At 46.2% G+C, this 14,090-nt stretch overlaps 1 protein-coding gene across 6 annotated transcripts in view; it reads right to left on the minus strand.

Annotated features, from left to right (window-relative positions):
- Window positions 1–13,602, minus strand: part of ZNF827 (zinc finger protein 827) — a 111,882-nt gene extending 98,280 nt beyond the window's left edge. For 5 of the 6 annotated variants that reach the window (XR_012623208.1, XM_074823760.1, XM_074823758.1 and 2 more), the window contains exon 1: window positions 13,057–13,300. Coding sequence is in view for 5 of the 6 variants with exons in the window: in XM_074823760.1 (XP_074679861.1) it covers window positions 13,057–13,099 (43 nt within the window). In the remaining variant the exon portion in view is untranslated. Of the gene's footprint in view, window positions 1–13,056; window positions 13,301–13,374 lie in introns of those variants that run through there. The other variant, XM_074823759.1, reaches the window with a different exon arrangement.
- Between the last annotated feature and the right edge of the window lie 488 nt (window positions 13,603–14,090).

The following is a 14,090-nucleotide window of genomic DNA, read 5'->3' on the forward strand; positions in this document are numbered from 1 at the left end:
AATTACTAGCAAATCCTTAATTACTATAAACAAGATTACAACAGGCTTATTTTAAAAAGGTTTCTAAACACCAAACTCCAGAAAACAAAGCTTCCTTGCTGTCATTATTTGAGGCTGCTGTCTCCACGTTTACTCCTGGTCTGTGCACAACCCTCAGTGCTCCCTCAGCCCCCCTGAACGCCACGGCGAGAGCAGCTGCTGTCTCTCCATCGGTATCCCCAGCATGGCTGAGCAGATATACACACAGGGCATGAAGTTCCCAGTCTCCCCTCAGTTCCTTCCTATCAAGCCCAAACCACCTTCCCCCCCAAGCCCCTATAAAACAGGAAGAAATCATTAACATACAGAGGAAGGGGAAGACGGGCAAATACTACTGAAGCACGGCAATTACTGCCTTCATCTTCATGGCAGAGATGCTTTAGTACCCCAGGTGGGAATCTGAAGAACAATCCAGTCTTGCCAGGTGCCAGGAGAGTATGGGAAAACTGCAGAAGGCCATCGTCCTTGCCAATGAGCTGGCTTAGGCTCAAAATGGAATATCAAAACTATGCCAAGGTAGATATGCATGATCTCAGGTAAAATTTCCCTTTCTGTACTTCCTCTCACACTGGTAATAGCAAGAGATTTCCAGAAAAGGAGTACAGAAAATACCTGACTAATCACACAGAAGCTGAAACCCAAAGGATAATGATACATCATCCTTTTTCCTCTACACACAGAAGTTATTAAATAAAAAGTACAGTGCAATCCTGTGAAACCAAAGATCTGGTTTTCTGCATCTCTTCAAAGGCACAGTCAGATTTTGGAATTGAGAAACGGAGAACTCCCACATGGGTTTGTACAGGGACAGACTAATGTAAGCCCAGCATAGCTTCAATACTCGAAGAAAGCTCTCTAGAAGGTTTCAACAGCACTGTAAAAACATACAGCGACATCCAGAACATATCTAGCCATTTCAAGGAGCACATTTCCCATCTTTTTTGCCCGCTTACCTCTGTTCCTCCAAGGGACAACTGCTATACAAATGCACAACCTCAACCACTGTTACCTCGGTTTCCCTAAGAAACTAAGCGCATCTTTCCTACGGGACATCTAATTTAGAATACAACCTCTCTTTCAGGCTGAAACTATCTTTTTGTTGGGTCACATGTGCCTAGGACAGCAGGCTGACTCCCTGGCTTGTACTCCTATGCACTATACAAATACAACAAAGGAGAAGGAAACAATATTTACTTGTCTCTGTCACACACAAGATAATCCTTGAGAGCACTTTCTGATGTCTAATCACTACCATAGAAAACAGAAATCCAGGAGACACTCAGGTGAAAGAGTAATCAGAAGTCCTACAGAAGAATATGGTATTTCTGATATGCTTTTTCCATGACTACTGGTTCTAATTTCCCAAGCCAGGTCAACAATGTCAGGGATAATACAAATGGCAGCCTTCCCTTTTCCTCTTCTCTCCAGTGGATTAAAGGCATGCTGTGTCTTCTCTTGAACCAGTTCCAAACAACTTCTCATTCTATTAACTTCTGAAACTGCCAGTAGTCTTCAGGCAGTGACACTGATAAAGTAGTGATATTATCAAAATGAAAAATGGGTATTTCTCTACTTTCCTACCTTTACAATCTTCTCCAGCTGGTCTAGAAAACTTACCATAAATATTGACTGGCAAAGGATGAAAAAAGAGAATAATTATCAGTGATAAAAGCAGTGATTACACCACAAGTGGTTTTGGAGAAAGAGAAGAAGGAAGAAAACTAGTCCTCAGTGTAGTAGTGCTACACAAGGATAAAAGCTGAAAAAAAGCTGTCTGTGAAGCTTTCCCAATAGGTGTGAAGAATCTCTGAAGAGACCTTGCTGTTGAGTCAGGGAAAAAAGAAAAAACAAGAACTCAAAAAAGCTGGAGATTTCATGTCTGTAAACCGTCCTGCTGAGCCTCCAAACATCCCCACAGACATCATACAACCTCAATAGCTCTGTCACTGCAGTCTAGAACCCTTGGACCCAAAAACCGTTTCAAGGTTTTTCAATAACTTACAGCACCAGTAAAAGAGCAAGAGAAAAATTCTTGCATGCCAAAGGGAGGTTTTCATCTCCTGAGCACAAAGTTAACCCAGTTAGTTTCTAGGAAGGAAGGAAGGAAGGAAGGACACAGCCGCTGTCTCTATCTGCCTCTTTATTGCTGCAGGAGGTTGGCTGGCTGCTCTTCATATAAAGGACATACTGGAGTTTGAAAAACTGTCAAAGAAGTGGTTGCATTTGCCTGCCTTGATGATATGATGTACTGTTGTACATTCTGACCTATGCTTACTTTGACTTTTTTGGTCAGCTCATTATTTCCTTCTCCGAGCACGAATAAGACATCTTAACTTTCCAACAGCCCCAGTGGCATTCTGGCAAAAGCAATTCATTCCACTCCATTCAGAAGAATCACTACCCCTACATATTCAATAATCCAGACACTCCTGTTCAGTTTATGCATAGGGCCAGGTTCTCTCCTGTGTGACATGTATCTGGCAAAGGAGGAACACAGCATGAGCCTTTACAGCTCTCTGATTCTCCTTTGTGTTTTCTAACCTAGACTCAGCCTGGAGACTGGCTCATCAACAGCAGCTGGAAATGGCTGTTAACTAGCAATAAGTAGATCTGAGAGTGTTCCAGCTGTGGCTTCATCTCTGACCCCTTCCATCTCTGATTCACAGCCTATTCTAAGTCACAGTGATATGAAGATGTGTGGAACAATGGTATATATTTCCCCATAGGAACATCCCCATGCAATGAGAATCCCCATCTGGGAAGGCCAAGGCAACTTCCATAATATTTGCATCACGCTAGCAGCACAAGGGAGATCAGAGGAAGGCTGCAAAGCTGGCCCATTGCTGATAATAAACACTAAGTCCTACTTTAAATGTTAAGTGGAACTCAGTGAAGTCATCTTAAATTATTCTAAATATTGCAGTTGGAAAGGTAGTGACAGCAAATACTGTGAACTTTCTTTCCCTTTTATTAAAATACAGAAAGAGGAACCCCCGCACTATCCACTCAAAACACTGACTCTTAGAAAAATACTTTTAAAATGTACAGAATTGTTGCTTTAGAACACATTTGTGCGGGTGGTCCCAGTGATCAATAAACTAAAAGAAACAACAAAATCAACCAGAAGTGCCTATGTCACCTTAATATGTAGGCTGCAATAAACAAAACATAGGAAGCCTCAGATCAAGCTGCTGCAGCGCCTTTAATGATCCCTATTGTGTTTACAACCTCTGTCAAGGGGTCATAAAGTGAAGGGAGGAGCTCACAAACCTCATGCATGGGAATATTCAAGCATAGCAGGTGACATCAGGCCAGCATACCTGCTCTAACAAAGATCTCCTTTGTTTTTGATTAATTTCTGTTTGTTTGCTATATGCAGCTTCTGCTGCTCTATTTTTGGTAAATAATGTGCTTCTGATTTACCATTTTACTCTGCCCCATTACTCACCTGAGGTGCTTCATACATATTAGTTTTCTGATTGGTTCAGAAACAAAAGGTTTAAGTTTTAGATACTGAAATTATTTCTTCCTGTGAATGTCACAGGAATCTAGTTCCCTATAATTTAATTTTTTCCTCTCTCCCAAAGTCAGATTAAAACATGGCAAATTATATTCTCTGTGCTTCTAATTCCTCCCACAAGGACGATATTATGGTAACGTATCTAAGGGAAGCTTCAAGAAGTGTTTGTTTTGTCGTGCTGTGTTTGCTACCAAAGACAGCTGCTTTCTCTGTCCCTGAGAGGATTGCTTGGGGTTAACAAGCAAAGCCAAATAAGAGAGGATTAGGAAGCTACTTGTAGTGGTAGGCTAACACACAGAAGCAGACCTTTCCATGTGGAATAGGCACTCCTCACTCCTAGACACACTGTTTAAGGCACTGCCTCAGCTTTCAACCTTAGGAAAAGTCAGAGGTCACATAATTAATGTGCAAGCACTGAATAAAAAGTGGACATTCTTCAAACCTTATTTTAAAGAGATACTCTGTGCCAAGCTCCTAGCACAAGAAACTAATACTATGGCTACTTAGGGCATAGACACTGCATAAATGGCAGCAATCCATTTCTACACTCTGCCTAAAAATGCACCTAAAATTCAGATGCAGAGGAACAGCTAGAAGCGAAGGGGAAGTTTCATGTTCATGTCCATTCCACTGCTGGCTTTTCTGCTGAACAAACAAACAAGTCTGCCAATGGCAGTGGGATTTGATTTTATTTTTTCAAAGTGAATTTCTTGGCTGAAAACTCTGTGGGCTTTACCGACACTTTTTATGCAGGCCAGTAAATGCCTTCAAAGACAACAACTCTGATTCTCATGAGAGTGTGTCTATACTAAATAACGCAGTGCTATGTGGTGATATCTGAGCCAGCTTGAGTATGCCCACAAGTATTATAGCTGAATTAACCTGGGTAGACTGCTGTGATAACTGCCTCCTGTACACAAGGTAGCTTATTTAGAGCTTGCTTTGCTATCTCAATGTGGCATAGCACTGTGCAGGAAGACAATATAAACAATTATGGTGAAGTCTATTTAGACCTTAGGGGCAATGTAAAAGTACCTCAAGGCGGGCAGAAGGGCCCCCTTCAGAGTTATTCACTGTGCAAAGAACTCCCTTTGGCAACGCAGAACTGACAAAAGGATCGTGTCAGCCCTTCCTTTCCAGAACAAGGAGCAGGGTGAGAGCCTGGGAGCAGCAGAAATTAGAGCAGCTCCAGGCTGTTATGCTTACACTGGTGCCTGAGAAGGGCTCTTCATGGGCTCAAAGTGCTGGAAATACAGAGGTAGATAAGGGGAAGTTCTGCTCCAAACACAGATAAAGAAATTCCTCAGTCACTAGTTGCCAGGTCTAGATTTGGCACAGCAGTCTAAGGGGAGAGACTCTGGCTGTGCTTCAGGAAAGCAAGCAAACACAAACAGCTACACCACCAGCTGCTATCTAAATCCACTTGCCTGCCACCTTCTCTGCTCCTCACCTACTTTTCACTGCATGATCATCTAGCTGTTATTTTAATTTTTGATTTTTTTTTCAGATGAGTTATTATTTGTACTACTACACAAGCCAAAGTGAAATCTAAAAGTAGTTTTCAAAGAATTTGTGTTCATTAATAAAGTCACACACGGGGATCACTCATCAAGCTAAATACACACTTGTTAAAGCCATCAATTCTTTTAATGCCTTTTCCTAAAAGTTACTTGCCATTTATTCTTAATAATTTACCAGAATTCTCATTGTTGCCCTGATATGGCATATTGCAAACTCTAACAGGCACAAAGATCCAGGACACATCCAAAACATTCACCAAAAATAGGAAGTTGTAATTTTAAAGTAAGCTTGTGCCATATCTTCTTCCTTACAGAAACCTTCAGATAAAACTTCCATGCTGCTAATTTAAGACCACGGAGGCAAGAATTATTTGTGCCTACACAGAAAGCCCTGCAATAGAGGAAAAACTCACCCAGGCAGCAAACCCCAGATGTGGGTCAGCAGAGCTATAAAACCTTCTTGAAGAAGGGAATCCCTAGAGGTAGGACCATGCAGAATTCAAAAGGATGATGACAGTAGCTTGCTTTGAGTTGCTTCAAAAATTTTACTTCTACCCTAGTGAGAGAGCATCCCAAATAAAAGAAACAAAACAATGTAGATGTTTGGAACCTAATTTCACCTTCTGAAACTGTGCGTTAGACCATTCATTACAAGACCTCTACCACTCAGTAACCCTCTCATTTTTAACACGTTTTATTCTAAACAGCAGCTAAATCATCAGCCTTCCATAAAAACTTCTCTCTCTTGGCCTACTGTACTACCAACACTAGTCAGTCTTTCCCCCCAGCTTCCATCCCTAGTGCCTGAGTACCAAAAAGAATGAGGGAAAGGACTGTTTACAGTTTTTCTCTCCTTGCTGCACGTTTCTCAAAAAAAATCCCCCATAACTCTTTCATGATTCCAAATTAATCGAACATGGACTCTGCCCGAATTCTTAACCTGCAAAACGGAACAGGCCTGTCTTAGCATTAGGCTTAATTTGGGATTCTACTACTCAGTGTAATTATACCACAAGCAGGAAATCCCTCGGAAGGCAGGAGAAACTTTAAGGAACAGAGCTAACTACTAAACCGACAGGTTCAGACTGAGCATTCAAACTCTCTGGAGTCCAGACCAAAGAGGATATCAGTAAATGCTACTGAAGGTAAGTGAGAACAAGGAAATTGTCTTTGGGAGCATAACACTTCCATAATTGTGACCCTAAGTTAGTCTATAAAAAAGAAAAAATAAAAGACGAGCTTTCATGTGAGCTTATGGATACATGCTGCCGAATCCTTCATTAAAGTAGCCACAACAGAGTATATATGTGCAGAATCAGTGTTGACTGTACCCTTCAGCATGCACCCTTTCAAGCGAAGTATGGGTCAACTCTGAGTTTTATTAACTACATAAAAAAAAAAAACACAAACAAAAACAACCCACAAACCTTGGGGAAAGGGGCATTATCCACCCTTTTGAGGGATTTTTTATTTCCTTCAGTCCAATACCATTTATATTCTTCATGCCCATATCATTTATTACTCTTCCTAGAAAACATTTTTTTAAAGTGGAATTAAAATGTTTTACTTTGGGGGGGGCAGAAAGAGAGAGGAAGACAATTCCCCCCATCCCCTTGAAAACTAGATTCTCTTACATACTGCCAGCTACTTTGTAGTCCAGATTTTTTGCATACTATTATTTTTGTAAGAAACACGATACTTCAGCCTACATACATCCTGAAGGGTTTTGTATGCATAAACCTAAATGATACAAATCATGTACCATGAATGGCAAACTAGGCAACAAAATATGGTATACCAGAAACCAAGACAGAAGTATTATTTAGAAGATACACTCTTCAAGCATGACTCTGGAGTAGTTTAACAGCTGTAATAGTAAAAGGATTCCAGGCATAAGCCATATTAGCTCTCCCTAACCATCTGAACTAATGTCTATACTACAATTTCTTCGCAACGTGAAAGAAAAAAAGTCCTCTATACGGTTGCTTCATGACAAATCACATGCCTTGTGAAGCTTCATGTTAGAAACCCTTTTAACTTCCAAAAAGTCCTCTTTTGTAGGTCATGCTCTCATTATCTTGCTCTGGGATCTGGTCTGATTAAATTATAGGAAATTACTAATACTTCACTTTGAACAGCCAGCTCCTCCTGGCTCTTCTTCTTCTACTTATTTTTTTTTTCTCTAAACTTAATTCCTCCTACTCCTGCCTTCTTACATATGAAGAAGACAACAATCACTCTATTACAAAGATTAAGTCATATTCCTTCTTCATCCGTTTTAAAATTTAAAAGTAAAAATGCATTCTGTCTGCATGTTCTTACATTTCCCATTCCACTGGTCTACCTGCAGGTTTTCCTGTTTGGCCAACTAAAAAGTTTGCTATTTTGTTCTATGATGTTTTCCACTCCTGCCCCCTCTAAAATCTAATTCATAATATCCTAAAGGCTTAAATAGCTTAATGAGCACAATGCTGACTCTTTGGTAGTCCAATTTATACTCCAGTGTGATTTATTCGTATTTTGTACTATCAAACAACACTAAGGCATAGTCTACCATTGAATGGCTTTAGACACTGATCGGTGAATGATTTTATACAAGTGACTTAGTTTGCATAATGAAAAAATAATTAGGATACAAGTTTAAAGAGACAGAGACTTCACATCAGAAAGAGTCCCCATAAAGGGAGAAAGTATTTCTGAAATGTAGTCTATGACGACTTCGCTATCATGAGAGGGACAAAATAAGAACAGTGTTTTTCAGGTGGAGTAATGCGGACGCTACTCCCTCCACCAAAAGGCTGCTGTTCACTCAAGAGGTGCATTACAGTACCACCAGGACAACCATGATGATAGCAATGAAATTATTAACCTAATCATGCTAAGAATAATAATTTTCCCTACATGGATCCTCTTGTCAACAATGAGCTACATCATGATCCCTGCAGCGGTGAGAGGTTAAAAATAGTAAATAGAAAATATGTTAAAAGCTTCCCCTTGTACATGCAATGTCTGCTAGTAAGGTAATAAACACTATTAAAAGACTCCTGTTCCTGGCAAAAGCCTTTTGTCTTGGAGGCAACTCTCAAACACTGAATGATAGTAAAGGCTTTTCTGACATTGGGAAGTCTTTTGAAAAACCCATCCAACACATCCTCTCTTGCTATCAGAAAGTATCAAATGAAGCAAGCTGCAGAAATCAGAAAGAAGGAAGCTCTAAATCACTGCTAATTTATTTGTTTGACAGTATTTTCTTTACACTCCGATGATATAACCCAGCAATAAAAAACAATATAATAAAAAGCTTCACAGAGTTTAAGGGTTTTTTTTACCATATATAAACAGCTGAACACTTCAACACAGTACCTGGAATATCTAACATTATACCTGACCATGAACGCAACAAGAGTTATGCTCCCTCATTATCACATATCTAGTTTTGATAGTGAAACTAATACTATGTCAATTCTGCACCTCCTTCTTCAACAAAATAAATCCAACAGAAAATACCACTGCAGTTTGTCCTACATTAAACACATTCTTCAGGAAGTAGCAGCAGTTCAAACTTCTCAATGTAGCATCTAATTCTGCCTGATAGTCTATAACAAATACAAGCTTTGTATAAATGGTATTGTGGCATTCATTCACAAACTGCATTGCTTACAAGCCTCTGAGACAGAATCAAACCCCAAGGAGTATTGATCGCTACACTTAAGGCAATGTAGTGGTCTACATCTTAAATATTTACTTGAGCGCCTCAAAACTTCCCAAAACTTTTACTTTCCGGGCTGAACTCTTCCAAGTCACATTTGTGCAGTTCAGAGGAAAGAGACTTTCAGGAATTCTCAGAAAAGAAAATAATAGTGTGAGGTAGAATGGAAAGTAAGGCAACAAGGAGAAGAAAAACAGAGCAAAATTGTATTTATACATACTATTTTAAAGATTCTGCTGCTAACTGAATAGATGAGGAAAAAAAATAAAGTGCTGAAGTAGCTGAAGGGGAAAAAAAAAACCCTAACGTGCATGCAGGCGCACACACACACTAAGGAACGAGTAAAATTCCTTTAAACGTTCTAGTGAAAATGAATTGACTTGTCTGAGTTAGTTGCATCCAAAAGTAATCACAAGACACATGTGCACTGAGCAAATTCTTAACTTATGGACCTAACTCTCTCATTGTAAACTGACTCTACACTGCCGTAGTGTTTAGTTGGGGTATGAATGAGCCATTGTCTGTCCAGGAACTCCTAGAGTCCTCTCCTCATCCACTTGTATCTTAAATTAAAAAGGATGCGCTTTCTCTTGTACTTCACAGAGTGTGAGCGAAGACATTCTGCTGGCATCTGTGACTAAAACCTGCCTTCTTTACGCAGGGAAACCCCGCTTAGAATACACGTTACTATGGGAGTCTCAAAGGGCCCATCTATCTGATTGAACCCCGAGGTTCATCCTGCTTTGAGCAGGGGGCTAGGCCAGACAACCTCTGAAGGACCCTCCCAAACTAAATAATGTTGCAAAACTCCAGAGACTGAAAGAGCTCAACCTTAACTCTGGCCTTTTAAGCAGATGCCACCAAAACACAGTATTACTGCATCTAATCGTATCAATCTGGTTTTCCTTCAACCACTGAAGCATCAGTATTTAGCAACTCCCTTGAAACTAAATTTAATTGTTGCACCAGCCTGAGATATCTCTAAGCAAACTCTTCTACAGAGAACTTCTTCACCATAGAGTGTGTTTTGGCAGTGCAGTCTTCTCTTGTGAAATCACCTCTAAATTTACACAAGGGCTGTCCAATGAAGTCAACGGACAGAAGTATAAAATCAGAGCCCTGGTCAGCAGCAGCCGCCCGCCGTCACTTCAAGAAGCATGGCAGTGTTCTTCAGGTGCATTTCAGGGCACGCGACAATTTATAAGAAATTAATTAAGGCCTAGAGATCCTGAGAACACTCCTACTTGAGCTATACTTGAGTCCATAGGACTTGCCAGAGCAAGTTACATTTGCTCAGTTACACAGTATAATTTACCAGTGGTAGAATGTATCAACACCTTACTATTTACTTCCCAAACAACTGCAACAGAATCCAAAATATCACAGAGAGGTTCAGTAAGATGCTACATCATTTAGGCATAGCAGTGCGCATTCCTGCGCCAGCAGCAACCTGTGACATAACTCAGGAGTGGATGAGAGCCTAATACCCACAGTGGGGCAGAGTTAAGGTGAGCACGGTATTAGCCATCTTCTTTCTAGATGTACGTGGTGCACTTTACATTCTCCTGAAATCATTAATATTTCAAAATGAACTACACACACTGTTCCTCTAAGAAATGTATTTGCTAAAACCAGCAGGAATTGTAGAATAAAAATGTATTTTACACTGAGTACCCATTAAAGCAACATGTTGCTAAAAAATAAAATAAATCACTATTTATAGCATTTGCACACAGAATGCAATGGATTCCAGAGCATTTTCTGAATCTGCAGGACTGCAGGCTAGAACAGTATTCCTGTAATTCTTCCTGAATTATCTGATTTATTATTATTATTGTTATTTATTGTCAAATAATAGCTTTTGATCCAGTGCAATCTAGCTGTAAAAGAAATTAAAATAAATAAATCCCATTAAAAAGTAACATTCATGCGGGACATGCAGCATGTGCGTGCTTCACACATCAGGAAAAAAAAAACTCCCATAAATTGGACCAAAAAATTAATCCAAAAGAACCGCAAATTAGGCCGTGCATTTAAAAAAAGAAAAAAAAATAAAAACCACCAAAAAACCCCAAACCCAAACAACACAGACAGAACTCGGTTTGCACAATGAAGGCGATTGTTTCCCGGCTCAGAAAGAGCCGTGCCTTCCCCCGGCGCGGCGGTCAGGAGGTCGGGGCCGAGGGGAGCCCCCGCCGCAACCCGGGGGCCGGGGCCGCCGAGCTCCCGCCGCCGGAGCCGAGCCTCCGCCGCCGCCGCGCCCGGCAGCGGCACGCCCGAGCGAGCTAAAATGGAGCCCAGGTTTGATGTCAGCCCGAGAGGCAGGCGGAGGGCAGCCGCACCGGGGCGGGGGCGAGGGCAAGGTCAGCCGCCCGCCCCGCCGCCGCCTCCCGCCCCCGGAGCCCCTTCTCGCTCTCCCGCGGGGTTTCTGCCAAGCCGGGGCGGCGGGGCTCGCCCCCCCTCCGCACACACAGCCCCCCCTTCTCCCCACGAAACGCCCCTCCACGGCCACGCAAGGCCCTGCGCGCCCGGGCTTGGCCCCTGCCCCCGCCCGCCGCCGCCGCCGCACCGGGGCCGGGGCGCTGCAGAGGCGGGCACCGCGCTCCCGCCGCCCCGCTGCCGGCTCGGCTGCTCGGCGGAAGGGCTGCGCAGGGGGCAAACAGCGACAGGAGGGGGGAAAGAGACGAATAAATAAATAAATAAATACAATGTAAAAAAAAAAAAAAACAAACAAACAAACAAAAAATAAACAAAAAAAACCAACCTACCAAAAACCACCGAAAAGCCCCCAAGCGGACCCCCACCACAACTCAACCCCTTGACTCGACTCCGGTGCAAAGGAAAAGGAGACAGAAATATTTGTGGGGTTGCAAGTGCCGCCCCCCCGCGCCGACACCCCCGGCCCCGGCCCGTGCCGGTGCTGGAAGGGCGGGGGGGGGGGGAGCGCTGCTCCATCCCCTTCGCCCGCATAGCGGAGGGAGGAGGAGGAGGCGGGGGGGGGGGGTCAGACACACGGGCCGCGCTCCGCCCGCAGCGGCGCCCCCCGGGCAGGGAGCGGGGCCGCCCCGGTGAACTCCCGGTGACCGAGCCCCGGCTCCGGCAGCGGCGGCTCAGCTCTCGCCCTGCCCCGAGCCCGGCGCGGAGGGGCTGCAGGCACGCTGCGAGCAGATGTGCCGGAGACAGACAAATGACCCTCATCCACGGCCCCCCCCAGCCCCCCCGCTCTCCTTAAACCAACCCCGGGGCCAAGCAGGGGCAGGGTATTTTTAGGTGCCTTCCCCTCCGCCTCCCTCTCTATAGCTGCCGAGCGCTTAATACAAGGAGGGGGGGGGGGGGGGCGGAGAGCGAGCGGGAGAAAAGTTAACTGTTTTGCAAAGAGGGGAGAAAATAGGCAGGGAGGGAGGGAGGGAAGGAGCAGGGCGAGCTGTGCCAGGGGATGGGGGGGGTGCGGGGTGCCCGCCGGCGCAGGATCGGGATGCACTTTAGCCCTGTGCTCTGCTGCTCTCGCCTGGGGCAGCGCCGCCGAAGCCCGAGTCCCGCCTGACCCTTCATTTCACTGCGGCCAGGAGGAGCCCGGAGCCCGCCGCCGCCTCTCCCCGCTCTGCAGGGACCTCGCCTGCCACCGTCTGCCTCCCCCTCCCCCGCCGCCGCCTCCGGCTCCCTACGGGGTGGCCGCGGGGTCGGGGGTGGCCGCGGGGTCGGGGGTGGGGGTGCCCCCCGCCGCCGCCGGCCCCCTCCGCGGCCGCTGCCCGCCTCCCCCCCAGCCTCCCCCCCTCCCTCCCCGCTCCCGGGCCGCCCAGCCCCGCCGCAACCTTTAGCCGGGGACGGACCTCTCGGCTGGTTCCGCACAAGACGCCAGCAGCCGCTTCCCCTCTCGCCGCCCTCCCCTCCGGTGCTAGCCCCCCTCCCCACCCCAATAAAACAGACACCCCCCCCCTCCCTCCGGCCCCAAAGAGAAACCCACACCGCCCCCCCCCCAGCACAAATGCACAATCACGGGCGAGGGGAGGGAGAGGGAGGAAAGGGCGAGAGACGCGAAGAAAGAAGGGGGGAAAGGAGAGAGAGAGGAAATTAAAAGGGCACAAGGCTGTTCATCACCAACATGGCTGCCTTAGCTCAGACCTAAAAGAGGAATAACCCAGGCTGTGTCTTTGTCAGCTTCACCTCTGTAACCCTAAACTAATGCACGAAACGACGGAGGCGGCTGCAGAGGGGAAGGAGACGGGGAGAGGAGGAAGGAGAAAATGGCAAAAAGAGGGGGCACTTACGTGAAGAGAGGCGCTTGGGTTGCTCCTGCTTCCTCCTGGGCATTTTCCCCCTTTTTTTCACATTCTCCTCCTTGGTTTAACGGGAGATCAAATAAGACCGGGAGGGGGGGGCACAGACAGGCACAAAGCCGCGGCCCCCGGGGGAGCCGCTAACCGGGGCGGGTTTTCCCTCTTCGCCGAGGGAAAGGGGGCTGAAGCCGGTTTTCCCGGAGCCACCGCGAAGGGCTCCCTCTCCCCCTCTCTCTTTTCTTTTTCCTCTCCCCCCCCTCCCTCCCCCCACCCCCCCCCACCCCCCCCGCCCCCAACCCGGTCGTGCACCTGGCTTGTCCCCGGTCGCGGTTATCCCTCAGCGGCCGGGGATGTGCTCCCGGCGGGCGGGCGGGCGCCGGGCGCCGTGCCGGGGCGAGGGGCTGGGGCGGCGGGGCCCCCCGCGCCTCCCGGCCCCTAGAACTAACACTAACGCCGGGATCAAAGGGCAGCGGCGGCGGCGGCGGCGCTCACGGCTCGCCCGCGGGAGGCGGGCGGCGGGCGGGCAGCGAGAGGCGGACGGGGACACACACACACACACACACACACACACACACACACCCCCGGAGCCCTGCGGGCGGGCACACGCGTGCACACACACACACACACGCGCGCACACACAGACCACGCACACGCACAAAAACACGGACACGAACACGCACCCCCCGCGCAGAGCAAAGGGGAAGGTGCCCCCGCGCTCCCCCGCGGGGGGCAGGCGGAGGGATGCGCTGCCCCACTCCTGCACCCGCGCCTAATTCGCTCTTTAATAAAAATAAAATAATAAAATAAAGCGCGCGGGGTGTGTGTGTGTGGTGTGGGTCTCGACCATCCGCGCTGTAATTCCCTCCTTTCTGGTGGGAAAGAAAATAATAACAACCACCCCTTTTTTAAAAAAAAAAAAATAAATAAGACGGTTTGCCTCGCTGTGTTAGGAAAGAAAAATTGTCCTAGGGCAAAGCGAACGCCCCAGAATTTCCTGGCTGTGTTCAGCTATTCCTTCACAAAGC

Source organism: Strix aluco, chromosome 4 (genome assembly GCF_031877795.1).
Source record: "Strix aluco isolate bStrAlu1 chromosome 4, bStrAlu1.hap1, whole genome shotgun sequence".
Classification (NCBI taxonomy): domain Eukaryota; kingdom Metazoa; phylum Chordata; class Aves; order Strigiformes; family Strigidae; genus Strix; species Strix aluco.